This window comes from Glycine soja, chromosome 15, assembly GCF_004193775.1.
Source record: "Glycine soja cultivar W05 chromosome 15, ASM419377v2, whole genome shotgun sequence".
NCBI classification, from domain to species: domain Eukaryota; kingdom Viridiplantae; phylum Streptophyta; class Magnoliopsida; order Fabales; family Fabaceae; genus Glycine; species Glycine soja.
In genome coordinates, this window is record NC_041016.1 from 38,138,615 (window position 1) to 38,155,449 (window position 16,835).

Below are 16,835 nucleotides of genomic sequence, written 5' to 3' on the forward strand. Positions count from 1 at the left end.
ACAACTATTTCAGAAATAAGCAACCTATATTCTGAAATGAGTGATTCAGAAATCAATAACTTTTTTGGGTAACTCTATCGGCCATCACATTGCTAATACACTTCCAGAATTGTTATTCCAGATTATTTACATATAAACCTCTTACGGAACACACAAATCGGAAAAAAATGTAATAAGAATTTAGAGAAAAAAATGTGATGACGAGGGAACACAGTGAAGGAAGCCTCAAGGTAGGTACATATGGCGTGAAGAGATTTAGGAGAAAATAGGTTTGGGAGAAAGAAAGTTATAATAAGAGTTGCAGTGTGGAAATATTATAAAATTGGGAGTGCAGGAAGCAAAATAGGGTTGCAGGAAGTAAAGGAATAGGCTGTCAAAATGACCAAAATAGACATTCTATTTTGTTGGTGTGACTTGAGCAGGGGTAAAATTGGAATTTGGATAAAAATATTTTTCTGTCAGACCATGCATTGTGTACTAAAGCTTTCACTGCACGAACGCATGCGTGTCAATAGTATTTATATAATTACAACCAACATAATTCAAGGAACAATATAATTTTAAAAAATAACCGATCAGCTCCTTCGTATATTGTTTTTTTTTTTCATTAATCAATCGTAAATTTTGTTCAGTATAACTTATAAAATAATTATTATAAAATTAATAAATTTATCATATATGATAATTTTATGATTATGATTTTTTCATAAAAAAACCGTGCGGCTACAATGTAATTATAAATGGATTACAATGTAATTATAAAACTAATTGCATGTAATTATAAAACTAATTCTTTTTTTGGATCTATAGCCTTGATAAATTATTTATTTGGAACAATTTTAAAAAATATAAAAATTTGTCATAATATAAAATTAAAAATTAGACATATAAATATATAAAGGAGTATAGTTTGCTGATACTTCTAATACTACGGGATGAAATTTTATATGAAAGTTAATTCAAAAGTTTGAAAAATTTTGTATTATTAATCAATTATAAATTTTTTTGGTATAACTTATAAAATAATTATTATAAAAATTAATAAATTTATCATATATGATAATTTTGTAATTATGATTTTTTTTCATAAAAAGCCGGTGCATAAGCACGGGCTGCAATGTAATTATAAACGGGCTGCAATGTAATTACAGAACTAATCTGCAATGTAATTATAAAACTAATTCTTTTTGATGGATTTATAGGCTTGATAAATTATTTATTTGGAATAATTTAAAAAAAATTGTCATAATATAAAATTAAAAATTAAACATATAAATATATAAAAGAGTATAGTTTGTTGATACTTCTAATACCACGAAACCTTCTAATAATATGAAAGTTAATTTAAAAGTTTGATTTCTGTAAAAGATTTTGTATCATTAATCAATCATAAATTTTTTTCGGTATAACTTATAAAATAATAATTATAAAAATTAATAAATTTATCATATATGATAATTTTGTGATTAAATAACTATAATTTGTGCATTTAATATTCATTTATTAAATTATAGTTGAAGAGAGTAAAATTATCAAAGTTTATAAGTCATTCATTTTTTAAATAAATAAATTGTTGGTCCAATTATAGGACTTCAATTATTTTATATCGTTGTCATATCGCTTAAATAAGAACAAAATGAGAATTTCTGAAGGAGAAAGAGAAAAACATGATAAATACACATGACATACATATTAATGTGAAGAAAATAAAAATGAAGATGTTCATTTTTTTTTAAAACAATAAAAATGATCCAACTCCTTTTATTTATAAAAAGTAGTTTGAAAAAAAATCAAATGATATTTTTATACTTTTTCTTACAATTTTTATACTTTTTAGCATATTTTACTTTTTAATCTAAATATAATTTCAGTACAAAAAAAAACAGTGGAGCGCAACGACATGTGCTTATGCACACTGGTGATTTACTAGTAATTATATTAAAATTGTCCAACGCTAGCCATGTGAGTCGCCATGTGTCTGGACAGTTTTTCAATTTATTTTCTATTCATTTAATTATTATTTTTTTCTTCAAAAACCGTACATTACACGAAGGCCAATGTTAGTTTGATTTTATTTGATATGCAGATGTTCTTTGAAAGTATAGATAGCAACTATTGCAAATAAGCTAGTTTCTTTCTTTTTCTTTTTCAACATCCAGCTTAAAGTAATTATAATTAGATGAGGAGAGAGAAAAAAAAAAAAGGCCAGGCTAGGACGACACTTCACAACTTCTTGCATTAAGTTTCTTTCATTAACTAAACTTTTGACCGTGTCGATGTCCAAGTTCATACTCCTATTTAAATATTACCAACAGATGTGCTCATACTCAGAATTGAGGTTTCTTAAATGTCAAATATTACTAATCTTTAACAAAATTTCTAAAAAATTAATTTGTATATTTAAGCAGATAATAAATAACCCAATATATAATAATATGATTCAGATTACAAAGATGGAACATTGTCTGAAAAGACTGGTAATGTAATTACAATTCAAAGTATTATGACAGACACAGATAACGTATTTACGAACAAACAATTATATAAAAAACATATGAGGTTCCATCTTCAGTCGGAGTCTCTAATCCCAAACAATAAACCTCCACAACTTTAATTCGCAGAGAGGAAAGCACTACGAAGTGTTGGCGTTGGATCAATAGTCTGTAACAGTAAATGTATACACTAAGTACATAAAAATCAATCACAAAGTAGACAAAGAAAAATAACTTACATGTACTTCAAGCAAATGAAGCTCTACATTTCAATGTCTCTTGGTTCTGCAAAGGCGAACAACCACTTTCACTAAAGTGCAGACCTTTTTCAAAGGCCGAGCTCATATTATTTGGAAACAACAAACATTAAATATAACAAAATAATAACATTGAATCCACAAACATAGAATATAAGATAATAATATTTGTAGTTTTGTTAACAATGTTCAACAAAAAGTAAACACAAAAAATTGTTCGTTACCCGAAGGTAATTAAGTTACAAACATAATATATAAAAATAAAACAAACATAAATAATTAAAGAGTTATTCAAGTGGAGTCAACTTTGTCCTCTTCCTGATTCCATTTAACTTGCTTCCTATAGAGGACCTCCCATAAATGTTGGTCAAAGTTGTAGAAGAAGGCAACCTCATCTCCAGGCTTCAAATGACTGTCAGCTAAATATTGGATCCAGGACTCAACAACACATGATATAGGCCATTATTTATGGTGATCATCCATTCGTAAAGTCTACCACGACCACGATCTACAATCATATATTTTTTTGATCCAGATAAATAATTTGAAGCCTCTGGTGGCAAAACCTAGGTTAGAATGAACACAATGATTAAAGATAAAACGTCAACAATAAATAACATAAAGGATTATGATTATATTAAGAAATACCTACCAATTGATAATTGTTTTGTATCATATCTCCAGAGACATCAATGGTAAAAACATGGCGTTTGGTGGTTGTGGCTTACCTTTGGTGTGTTTGTCTATGTAGAGGTCCCACAACGTCCACATTGAAATTAGTATTTTTGTCCCATGCAACAAAACACATGATAACACTTTCGTAAATGCCATGGGACCATTTTCTATGATAAGATAAAGGAACCTCAATGACGTTCTGCACGTTAACATTTTAAACATATTATTTATTTGAGATTAACATAAATAGATAAATGTTAGGTGTGAAAATCGTGACCTTCTCAAGACGGAATGTCGCCTCAAATTAGTGCACAATTGTTGATACCTACAAATTTGACGGGCCCTAGATGACAATCATTTATGTAATGAGTAAGTGAACAAACTTGTACCCATTGAAAGGAAAAGATAAATATGCGCAATATCGAACATGTACTATGAACGAAAAGAGAAAGCATAGAAGGACATAAGTTATCGACAATGTATATCGAATATATACATGTATGAAGCAAAAAAAGTTGGTCATGAAATTAGGATGAAGGATGTATGATGAAGGAAACTCGAACATATACTTATAAGAAGGTAAATATAAAGGACGGAAAAGTTAAACTTACAACATCAGACGCGTTCGATAATGATGTATTCATGGTGTTTTGTGTTTGGAGATGTTCTTCAACAAATGAGTGAAAAGTTGGTGATACTGTGTGATTATGGATTGATATAATACTGCGTTTTAATTATGAGAGGAGGAGGGTGAACTCTTATAATGAATAGTTAACAATGTACATAGTAACCGATAGCCTTTTACACTTCCCGTGCTAGTTTATTATGAATATTGTTGTATATTTATAGCGAGGCTATTACACTTCCCGTGCTAGTTTATTATGACTACTGTTGTATAATTAAATAACAATAAATAATTTAATCCAAAGCTTAAATTTTTAAAAATAGTAACAGTTATTGTTAATCAAAAAAATAATTATATGTATATGCAAAAGATGATCTTTTTCACTTCCCGATCTATGATTAGACAGGTAGTATTTTGGCATTGGGAAAATTGCACCTCATCAAACATCTAGTAGTGTATTAATTATATGGATTCTTATATGTACTCTAATAATTATTATGGATGTGACATGTCACTGTAAAAATTGAAATCAGAATATTGACAGTCACTACACACCACACAGACTATTAATTTGATACATGCTTATATCCATAGGCTAAAGTGTTAGGAGTCATTAGTACATGTATAAACACAAATTCCAAAAATTCTACTGATGGGGATTTTGTAGGCATCTTTATGTTAAGTTGACAACGATGTCAAAATTTATTCAATTATTAATAATTAAATCTGATGAAAATATTACATAAAAAATAATACTTATTAGTTTAGGAAAACAAAACACATGTAAAATGAAAAAGAAAGAAATATGAAAGTTGAACATTATTTTGTACACCACACCAAATTTTTCGGTTAATTATACATTACTTATTTAAACGAAGGTCTGGGTAAAATTCTCTGAAAGTCCAAATAAAAAGGTCTTAAATATACAATTTAAGATGTAAATATTACTTATTTAAATGCAGGTCTGGGTAAAATTCTCTTAAAGTCCAAATAGAAGGTCTTAAACATACAATTTAATATGTAAATATTAATTTGGGTCAACCTAACCAATGATGAAAATTCAAATAATCACGCAATTGAAAAGCATACAAAAATCCAGTCAAAAGAACATCTCCATCATCAACTCAGATTTAAGAACCATCTCTTTCACCCACAAACTTGCACTTGCAACAAATTAAGTATAACTGACATCAGAAGAACATACCTATTAAAAAGGAAGGGCGAAAGGGGATACCTTGAATTTGGATTGCTTTAGAATAGAAGCATCATCGGTGACTCTGACATTAACAACCACTGCAACAAAGATCAAACCCAATTCAGAACAATAAAGGTTGCAAACAATATTAAAATTTCAACAAACACAAAACTAAAGGAGAAATAGAATAGATGACAAACCTGTACTCGAAATGTCGGACACTATTAGTCGTGTAGTTTGTTGGTCTCGGTCAAAATAAAAAACCAGTTAGGATATACCAAAATATAAACAACCTTAACTAAACAACAGAATACACACACAAATAATAAGTAGGTGATACAAAATGCACCACTGCTACAAAAGCAAACAAAGTTGGCGTATCATTTATTAATGATAGACAAGCATGCGAATAAAAATAAAACTATTATATACAAATAACTCTTTAGAAACTATATCATTTAGATAAGCAAAAGTTATCATTGCACATGTAAAAGAATGAAAACCAATATGTTTTAGAGTAGACATAACATAACCTGAATGATATTGTCAAGGCTAAGTTAATATATACTTTAAATTGCGAAGACCAATATGTTTCAGAGCATAACCCACCAATGAATTAATAATCTGAGACAAAATTGAAAAAAATATAGGAATTTGGGCAACATAACATAACCTGAATGATATTGTCAAGCCTAAGTTAATATATACTTTAAATTGCGAAGGCCAATATGTTTCAAAGCATAACCCACCAATGAATTAATAATGTGAGACAAAATTGACAAAAATATAGGAATTTGGGCAACATAATATAACCTGAATGATATTGTAAAGGCTAAGTTAACATATACTCTAAACTATGAAGGAAGTAATCTTCAAACCAAATGAAAATAAAGTCACCACTACGGACCAATAAATATGAGGAACACCAAAAAATTGAAACCTGTATACATCAAATAAGGGGATAAAGGGACATAACAATCAACATGCAAAGGAGAAATGGAAGAAAACGCAGAACAAAGAACACGGAATAAAAGATTAAGCAATAATTTAAAAAAGCCCCAACAAATCAAAATGGAAGAAAACGCAGAACACGGGGAGGGAAAACAAAGAAAGCACCATCAAGGTAGAAGAAAGATCAGGAACACCCAAACAATTAACCAAAAAAATTGCACCTATTGTGATAAAAATCTCTGCTTTTTTTGAGATAAAAATCAAAGTTTAGTGTGAGGAACACCAAAAAATTGAAACCTGTATACATCAAATAAGGGGATAAGGGGACATAACAATCAACATGCAAAGGAGAAATGGAAGAAAACGCAGAACAAAGAACACAAAATAAAAGATTAAGAAATAATTTAGAAAATCCCCAACAAATCGAAATGGAAGAAAACGCAGAACACGGGGAGGGAAAACAAAGAAAGCGCCATCAAGGTAGAAGAAGGATCAGGAACACCCAAACAATTAACCAAAAAAAATCGCACCTGTTGTGATAAAAATCTCTGCTTTTTTTGAGATAAAAATCAAAGCTTTAGTGTGTTCTTTGGGCTTCTATGCGAAACAAAGTAGGAGAAGGATCAGGAACACCCAAACAATTAATCAAAAAAATTAAGCTTTGAAAGAACTACAAAGAAAACACACCTATTGTGATAAAAATCGTTGTTTTTTTTTAAAGATAAAAATCAAAGTTTTAGTGTGTTGTTCGACCTTCACTGCGAAACAAAGAACATGCAAGATAAGTTTAAGCAAAGCAACATCATAAAGCTTTGAAGGAGCATCAATATAAACGCACCCATACTTATAAAAATAAAAAAATTGAAGCTTTAGTGTGTTCTTCGAGCTTCTCTACGAAACCAAAAGCATGCAAGAAAACTTTAAGCATCAAAAACCGCAACAGATCGGAATAATAAAAAACGCAGGAGATGGGGAGGGTAAACGAAGCGCATCAACGTCAGAGCAACAAAGAAAACGCCCCCATACTCATCAAAATCACAGCTTTAGTGTGTTTGTCCACCTTCTCTGCCAAACAAAGAACATAGGAAGCGAAATGGAAAAAAACAAAAAGAAAAAACATAGAAGACGGGTGGGCAAATGAAGAAATGTGGTGTTAAAAATCGCATCTTTAGATGTAACAAAAATACAGAAGACGAGGAGGGAAATGAAAACTTATGAAGGTTCCGTTTATGCGTGTATGCAACTACAGTGGAAGGAAGCCAGTGGTGAGATAAGCAAGAGCATGAGCAACAAAGGAGACATCAGAAGCTTCCACTTGTCTTCCATAGCATAGAACAACAACACCAACACATTGTCTTCCATGTTTTTTTCTCACGGGAGAGAAAAGAAACACGAAACCAAGCAACAGGGATGCAACAGGAATGCGAAATGGCAGTGTAACTCGAAAATGCGAAACGACAATGTAGAGTCAACATTGGATAATGTCTGAAATAAACACAAAAAGACAAAAACAATAAATGTGGAGATTGTGACATTTTTAGGTAGGAACGGGAAAAGGATGATAGATGAAAACACAACATTAAAAATAAAAAACGTAAAAAAAGATGATAGATGAAAACGCTTTGGAAACGAAACGCATCATTTTTGTTGGCACTGTAGCATGAGGTGACATTTTTAAGCGAGAATTGGAGCAACGACAACTTGACACGTGATCACTCTGGGCCTTGTTTGTATAGTGATAGATGATATCAACTATTACATATTCAATTGTTGTGCTGTTTAAATCAAATATTTATTCTTTACTTATTGAGTTTAATGATTATGAATTGAATAAAATAATTTTATATTATCATTAATATAAGTTTTAAAATAATTATTATAAAAATTAAAAAAGTAATTATAGATGATAAATTATGATAAGATAAGATATACAAATATTTTATATTATCAGTTCATAATCTATTTTCTCTTAGATAATAAAATTTAAGTAGATATTAGATTTTTTTTTTAAAAAAAATTATAACAAAATTACTTTGAAATAATTTTAATTTAAATATTAAACACATAACTTCATAATAATTATAATAAAAAAGTCATTATCTCTTAACTTTCACTATTCAAATATAATCCAAAGATTTGTATTTTACTTTTATTTCTCATTAATCAAGAGTTGTCACTTGATACCCTTTCTATAATTATAATATAAAAAGTTTTATCCTATCATAAATAGTGTAAACATAAACTTGTAGTTTGCAGTAAAAACAAAAACAAAAACTTGTAGTTGTATAGGTTGTTCTACTTTCTTTTCTTGCCGTTAAACCATGATCAATCAACTACCATAATCAAAGAATGACACGTTAGCTCAACCTTCAAGCCGTGAATGAGTGAGTAAAAACGATTAACTGTAAATCAAAGTGTCATATAATTCAACCATAATTCAATAAATAAACTACGTATCACATTTTCAAGTGGGTTAATGACTTAACGTTAAGCATCAATCTACATTCTACAAGATAAAATCATTTCCTGGCCTCCACACTCGAACAAGTTTGTCGTAGAATGAGCAAGTAGCCACCAGTGGTTTGGTATTCTCACCTATGTGATTTGCTTCTCCTTTCTGCCAATCTGCTCCATAGGCAAGAGAATCATGCTTCTTGTAAGTTTCCGACACTTCGGCATTGTCGCCTTTAATGGCGACAATAGCAAAACCATTGTGCATACAAGCAGCCAAAACCAAGCCTGGAATGAAGGGGTGGTGCTTAACCCTCCAAACTCCTCCCCCCAAGTTAATTGAATTAAGGGGTTTTGAGATTGATCTTAAATCCCATACCCTTAGGAATTCATCATAGCTGCCAGTTAACGAGGTATTTGGGTCATGTGGACTCTTCTCAATGCAACAAACACCCATTTTGTGGACTTTAGAGATCTGAAATACCACATTGGGAGGTTTATCTCGCAAATCCCAACAACTGAATTTACAATCATCAGAGCCAGTGTATACCAAATTTGGTTGGTGGATATCAAAGGAGGTTGTCCAAAGTTCATAATCATGAGCTTTCCACTCTTCTTGAATTTCCAGTTTGGATTCAAGAAAAGAAACAATAGACACAGAGCCATCAGAAAGCCCCACTGTGATGGATGTGGCTGAAGGGTTCCAATCCAGGTACAGGCACATAGAGTTACTGATTTTTTCATTTGTGATCTCCTTTAGATTAACCCCTGAAATAGAACCGATAAAAAATATTAATACAAGGTAAGTGAGCAAAAGAATGAGAACACGTCTCTTTAGCAAAATACTAATTTAGAGATATGATAATTTAGATCTCGTGGATGAGTACATCAACAAATGAACAGCATATCCAGCAGGCTGTCGGCCTTTGGCACTTCCTTTGCAATTTACATGTAGAGAAACCATATTTTAGTGCTATAATAATAAACAATAGCCACTAACAAAAAAAATATACAAGGTAACAAATTGTTATGAGGTCAAATAATAGGCGTAAGTAGTATGGCAGTATTCATACTAGTGCACAAGGAATTGACCTTCCATTTAAAAAGAGGCAATAATAAAATAGAAACAGATTATAATCCCAACAATAGCCATAAATGGGAACCAAACCTGATAGAAGAGTGTCAAATAAATATCAGTCTTGTGGTGGGTATTTTAAGACTACATGTTAAGTTGTTATCAAACTCTTAAGTCAACTTTTAAATTCCAACAGTTTACAAGTCTAAGTACAGACAGCCAACTAACTCTTTTCTAGATAAGACTTGGGTAGACTTGGTAAACTTGTGCAATTTTGCATAAGCTTGAGTCAGGAAGAGAATCAGCAAGTCTGAAATCCAATGTGATTTTTGACCCAATTGACCCACAGTGAGAATGTTTATGCTTTTGCCCATAGGCTGCTTATGAAGTCAAGGTAAATGCAACATTTTACTAGGGCTCAAATCAATCAAACCCTCACCATAGTCTGTTTTGTGCAAACCAATTGAAGCTTAGTTGTAGCATGAAGTTTTGTTGCTATCAAGTTTAGTGTTGTCAACTTGTCATTCTTTTATAGTGATGATGCCTATGAACTCAGCATCCATTGTGAAACCAAAATCATGAGAATCCAGTGTGGTCAATCCATTGTGAAGAAGAAAGGATGCATGTGAAATACAGAGCTTTGCACAAACAATAAGGACTAAAACTAACATAACCATACTTTCAGAAATTTTAATAATCAGTAATACCATGGACGAACCTTCAGTTTTGGAGCCAAATCAAACAATTCTCATCTCGAGTACATGCATGCAAGTCCATGTCTGTGTCTCCATTGTAAATAGTGATGGATATTTACCTTGTGTTTGAATATTATTTTCTAAATATTTTTATATTAGGTAAATCTGATCCTATATATATGAGTCGGAAAGGATTTCACAAGTTCCCTTGAGACTCCGAGTCTGACAACCTTTTATTTTGATACAGTTTTAAATGCTATTAAGTTTGAATTTGATATTTTCATACTGAAAATAGTGCTTTATAGAAATGAATCAAGGACTAAATCCATACCTTCCACTCCATTACAGCAACCCTCCAGCATTTTAATTCTCAAGTATCCATCAGCATCTGCTTGAGCTAGAAAAGGACTTGCATGCCCTCCAGGTGGATTCCACTTTATGTCAAAAATCCCAGCAGTTTCCTCACTAAAAACCATGTCAAGGTGACCTGGTTCCACATCAACATTGAAGAGTGAAATGCTTCCATGTCGACAGGGCTGAGAACCTTCTTGTAATGTGTAAGTGGATACCGCTAAAACATTATGGTAGGGATCATGTGGACAAAACTCCACAGCATCAGCATTACCCTTTAAATAGCAATGTGCTATGTCCATGCCAGCCAAATGATTGCCAAGCTAGCTTAACAGCAACTTTGCATCACATGTAAACCATGCACACCCACAGGAAAAACAAAAAAATAATCTGGAATAAAAAATTTTAGTGAGAAAATGACACAACTTTTGGCATAAATAATTTATTGAATTACTGATTGGGAGTTCAATCTTATTTAATAATTTCTCACTCATGTTTTACATAATTACCTTTCACATGTCCCAGATCATCACTCTTTTACTGAATGAAACCCAAAATAATTTATGCAGAAACAGAACATATGACATAAGAAATAATCAATTCGTAATAAAGCTTCCAACCAAATTAAACGGGACGGAAGTTGCTGGATATTCTAAATGCACAACAGCAAGAGAAGCCTAGATTTTCACAATAAAATTTGGAGTTGATCATAGATACCTTTTAGGGAAAATCAAAGGAAGGGCCCATGAAAAATAAAACCCCATCGAAAAACTATACCCTAGCCCAAAAGGGTCTCTTTCCCTCTTCTATTTTGAAACGTGTGAACCACTTCTACTGGTCTTGTCTATATTGTGTTACTGTGGTGTGTCATGTGTGAACTTTAGTATTCGATTTAGTGTTTTGAGTCAAGCATAATATGTTTTGACTCTTCCAGAAAGGGAAAAGGAAAAAGAAAAACTAAAATGATTTTGAGTCAAGCATAATATGATTTAAGTTCTTCTTAAGCAGTTAAAAAAATAAACATTTATTTAAACATGGATGAAATTCAATGCTTCGTGTAATAACAAATATAATCTAAATATTACAGAAGGAGAAATGATAACAACACACTCCTATAACACATTCTCTACTGTTGTTAGGTAAAATTAATTGGGAACTATAAAATGAGTGGTAGCTCACTAAATAATGAGTGGACCATACACAAATTTGTATTGTAGTTGTATTGTAACTTGTTTTAAGCATTCAATATTGTTTTGTCAACTAAATTTAACATTTGCAGTTTGCACCCTACTGGATGTTTGCCTCTCTAAGCATCCCAACTTAAAACAAAACATTATTTTTCATTTTCCTTGATTGTTTTAGTTTGCAATTTGATTGCTTCAAGTAGAGGTCTTTTATTTGAAGTTAAGCAGAAGGATAAGGATGGACTTCCTTACAAATTTGTTTCAGCAGAAAAAACAAGACCCTTGGTTCAACTTATAGGTAAAAAAAAATGTCCTATATTTGCTTTGAAAAAAAAAAACTACAAGACTGAGCGGGCACTAAAACTTTCATAAGAAGGTCCACTGAAGGAAACAGACACAAATGCATTTCTCTGATCTGTGATTTTGTTGAAGATCTAGGCATGGAAGCTGATGGTGGAACAGATGATGAGAAAAATGGACAGAGTGACCAAGCTTATAACTGCTTTCTTTATTTAGAGAAATGCATTTGTGTCTGTTTCCTTCAGTGGACTGATGGAGGTTTTGAACAGAGTGACCAAGCTTATAACTGCTTTCTTTATTTAACAGAGTTGGTTTACACTTTTCCTGAAGCTATATTCATCGTTTTCTTATTACCACTTCTTTTCTTTGTTTAAAATATAGTATTCTTTCCATACGAATCATACTAAAAATAGTAAACTACATTGATACCACCAGAGGTTTTTTCATACTGCACATGATACCCTTCCTTTTTCTATCCCTACACTAACCACTATAATTGTTTGAAAAACATTACACTGACACCCTTTATATATTACACTAACCCCTTTAACTGTTTGAAAAAGAAGGAAGGCTGTTGTAAAAATTAAAAAAGCAGGGAGATTATGTGCAATTTAAAAAAATCTCAGGAAGTGTCAGCGTAATTTATCCTAAGAAAAAATAAAACATTTATGTATTTTGTTTTGCTAAGTTCCTTCTTAGAGATATATCAGTCTGTTGTTGCGTGAAATGATTTTAGCCAAAACATGCTCCAACATGATCCCAAAATAACTTAAGTGATTGATACCAAGAACGAGAATCGGCTTCTCAGTAGTGGGCTCGGAAGCTACTTCAACAAGTGCTTGGTTTAGGTGAAAGTAGAAGAAGAATTTGGATTCTGAAAAATTAAAGTATAAAAGCTGTAAATAAAATGTGATAAAATCTGTAAAGATAAACATGCAATATAAACTGGGTTTGTTTTTTTGATTGACTGTGTGCTTAAATTTGAAATAGAAATCACATTTATACTTGCAAAATGCAAATAAGCCACGTTTTCCTACTCACTAGCTGCCTGAATGTTAGCTGGAGACCTATTTGGTAGCTTCTATTCTGATTCAGAAAACAAAATGCAGAATTTGGCAGACTTCACTTGACTCAGTAAGTCATGGTGGGCTCTTCTATCTGATAGTGGTTGACAAATTCCCCTAGATTTTAGGCCTTATCTCTAACTCTTCAGCAGTCCTTCCTTGTGCATTTTTTAACGTTAAACTGACAAAGGAACCCCCTTCTATCTTCTAGGGAACATGATATTGGTGCCTTCCAACTGATGCCTGTGATCTAAAGTCCGAAAATAATGGGATATCTTAAACTAAATTAATTTAAATGGAACTCAGCTAATTCCCACGTGCTAAGCATCAACTGAACTTGACTTCTACTAACAAGTACCCAAACGCTCCTAAGCCCAAACTCAGCTAGCTGCATCGGCCCATAACTCTTAATCACTGACTCTTTCCCTGAACTGAGCCTCGAGCCCATTACATTCAAAATTTTGAATTTCAGTTGTCAACACAGTAAATTTTAAGTTAGTTTATAACTGGATAGTAGCCAACCTTAAAACTGATATAACTGCATAATTTGATGACCATTATACTGATGATTATGTACACAAGAAAAGTAATATGCTTAAAGATAAAATTAAAAATTACCAAAAATTAAAAAATATTTCTCATTTACAATCATTCATCATATTGACATAGCTTAGACACACAATCACCATAAACCTAGGGGTTAAGTAACAAGTATATAACAGGGGACTGTGTGAAGTGCAAATTACACAACACCAAATAAAAGGAGGGGAACAGAATTGAGGAGGTTTTAAAAGGTCATGGACCTGCAAAAATAGAACAAAGGTGAACACCTGAGAACAGGGGAGGTCACAGACCAGTGAAAACATATGCTTAACTAATAGACTATTGTAACTATATGGTAAATTCTATCAATATACTACTTGGTTTGCAAGGGGTGTTCTTGCTCTTTTCAATGTATATTAAGAATGTTTCATTAGCCTGCTGAAGTGGTTAACGGAACAAAAAACCTTTTGCATAAAAATTAAGGATGGGTAAGAAAGAAATAAAACAGAATCGGACTTGGAGTACATGTCACAAAGAATTAGCAATGTAAGGAAACTGATAAATTTAAGTATAGGCTCGTGTACCTGTGGGCTTGCTCATATCTCCAGAACAGATTCTACAAACTGCAAATAAAGTTAAGATAAAAAATAAATAACCATACACCTGTTCCAGGGGCAGAATCACACATCTAAAATCAACACAAACAAATTCAGGGGAAATAAAAAATAAAAAAAATCATAAATCATTAGGTGTCATAAAAAAAAAACCCTGCTCCTTTAACTCCATCACCTTCAATATCCTTGAATGGTTCCACTAAAAGTTGTCTTTATTTCTAAATGTGCACAAGAATCTGGAAAAGACAGTGAAGAGAAGAAAAAGAATCTTATCAAGGCACTACTGGTTGTTGCAACAGACAGTGAACATCAATATCTACTCCATTGGCTATAGGTTGAAATTGTATACCAATGCAGCTCAAACAGACACAGCCCAAAGCCTAAAAGCTGAAACTTTCAGCAACTTATGAATGATGAAACCCCAAGGCCAGAATTTCAGTGACTTTCCAGTGACGAGACTGATCCAACGCTAAACCTCCTTCCAAATTTTGGAATAACAGAGAACACAACTGAAGTGGTAGAATTACTTTCAACAGATGCAGCAAAAAGACTCGAAACTGAACAATTTGTGCTACTTTATAACTGTGAAACTCCACAGACACCAACACAACCCCATGTCTATTCTCTATACAATGCTCCTGCTGGTATTAGTGCTCCACAGACACTCAATAAAAGACAACAGACTTACCCATTAAGGCATAGACCTTTAATAGTGCGAGGCAACTATGTGTGTTCTCATTGCAGAAACTGCTATTTATGTGTGAACAAATGTGGCCGCTAAAGTGTCAACCCTAAATCTGAAGAAAAACAAACAGGTGATTACTGATTCTGGTGTAGGGTGGCCCCAGTTCTGAATCTTGTTATGATGCTTTTAAATCCAAGTAAGGTTTTAAAAAATGGTCAAGGATGGTGATTTCGGAAACAACATCATGATTGTTAGAGTCTCCATGATTGCAATTGCAACTGCATTTGTCCACAGTTTCACGCAATGTCAAGGATTGTGACCAAATCACAACTGCGGAAACAGTTTAAAACCTTGATTCAGAGGCAGGAAGACCTATTAACACTTTTCATACATTCTAATCCGTGAGCTGTCAACAAAAGAGTATTTGTTTGGTACTTGGGTTGGGACTAGCCATTCCCAAATACACAAATTCCCTGACTCACGCGTGGCACAACCGCACAACAATAACATCATTTATTGGAATCCCTTAGTAAATTACAATTTATAGTGCAAGGCTTGAATTGCAAACCCATCAATTAGCAAAGATTTTCTGATATATTGGAACCAACGAATAACAAACCCATGCCAAATAATTGAAATAGCAATATATGGCGAATAGCAAACCCATCGAATATCACATGCTTCTTTTCTTTCAGTATATATTTTTTTGCCCTTTTCCTTCGCAATATATTGGGAAACTAGTCTCTATCTTTTTCCCGCAAGAAGCATAAATCTTCATAAGCACAAATTCCCCAACTTTGTTATAATATTTCGAGGAGAAATCAAAGAATGAAATGGAAAAAAAATAGGGAAAAGGAGAATCGTACTGCGCGCTATTCATAGAGACTAGAGAGAAGCGTGGCTGAACAAAGAGGACGACCACTAACAGCAATTGGGGCCGAAGTGTTGAAGGAGCGAAATTGGAAGAACACTAGAAGCTTTGAAGGAGCACAACATTCGTTCGAACAGGTTTTCGTTCATGCCGAAGACCAGAGGTTTAACTAAGGTTTTTACTAATTAAATTTTAATCAAAACTATAATATTAAATTTTGTTTCTTAAAAAAAATAAACCTTACCTTAAAATATCTTTAAAAAAAATAAACCTTACCTTAAATTTTGAAGGATGTTGACAAATTGTCTTCCCAGGCTATGTAGACATTTTTAGATTTTCTATCATTCTTTCCTTTCTTTTCAGCAGGACACTCCAACTTGATGTGGCCTTGCTTTCCCGGTTTTTAGAGAATTTTTTGGCTTTGGACCTTTTGAGGAATTTGTCAAACTTCTTGACAATCAAATTCAAATTTTGTGCATCTTTCATCATCAATAGAGTCTTCTTAGTGGCCTTCCTTTGAGGAACTAGCTTTGAGTGCAATCCCTTTCTTTTTCTTTTTTGTAGCTTTGAGAGCTTCCATTGACATTGATGCCAAGTCCTTTGATTCCTTGATAGCTATGTTTTTTGGTTCCCAAGTTCTTGTAAGACAATTAAGGATCTTGATGTTTAGCTTATCATCTTAAAATGTCTTTTCGAGGCCAAGTAAGTGATTCACTATGTGGGTGAATCTTGTTTGGAGTTCAGAGATGGTTTCACCATTCTTCATTCGGAAAGCTACACATTTGGATACAAGAGTGTTCTTTCTTG

At 32.4% G+C, this 16,835-nt stretch overlaps 1 protein-coding gene and 1 long non-coding RNA gene across 6 annotated transcripts; both read right to left on the reverse strand.

The window, feature by feature from the left end:
- Positions 1–2,959: 2,959 nt before the first annotated feature.
- Positions 2,960–7,622, reverse strand: LOC114386383. The gene is made up of 5 exons (XR_003661067.1): positions 5,445–7,622; positions 5,284–5,342; positions 3,702–3,767; positions 3,402–3,623; positions 2,960–3,315 (listed from the first exon to the last, which is right to left on the reverse strand). It is a non-coding gene; the product is annotated as an uncharacterized LOC114386383 (long non-coding RNA).
- A 954-nt stretch (positions 7,623–8,576) lies between these two features.
- LOC114385776 (diphthine methyltransferase homolog) lies at positions 8,577–16,442 on the reverse strand. Of its 5 annotated transcripts, none has more exons than XM_028345846.1 (5): positions 16,305–16,442; positions 14,443–14,481; positions 13,036–13,125; positions 10,748–11,157; positions 8,577–9,414 (listed from the first exon to the last, which is right to left on the reverse strand). In XM_028345846.1, the coding sequence occupies exons 4-5, from the start codon at positions 11,067–11,069 to the stop codon at positions 8,702–8,704; spliced, it is 1,035 nt and encodes a 344-aa protein (XP_028201647.1). In that variant the 5' UTR covers positions 11,070–11,157; positions 13,036–13,125; positions 14,443–14,481; positions 16,305–16,442; the 3' UTR covers positions 8,577–8,701. The 5 variants fall into 5 exon arrangements, with proteins under 5 accessions (XP_028201647.1, XP_028201644.1, XP_028201648.1 ...); XM_028345843.1 differs by lacking the exon at positions 16,305–16,442 and adding an exon at positions 16,024–16,210; XM_028345847.1 differs by lacking the exon at positions 16,305–16,442 and adding an exon at positions 15,161–15,970.
- Positions 16,443–16,835: the final 393 nt, after the last annotated feature.

Excerpts from the sequence above, each read along its gene's own strand:
- LOC114385776 (XM_028345845.1), bottom strand. The coding sequence starts at position 11,069 with ATGGACATAGCACATTGCTATTTAAAGGGTAATGCTGATGCTGTGGAG. Across the intron at positions 9,415-10,747 it reads TTGCTGTAATGGAGTGGAAG|GGGTTAATCTAAAGGAGATC; the intron begins GTATGGATTTAG and ends GTTCTATTTCAG.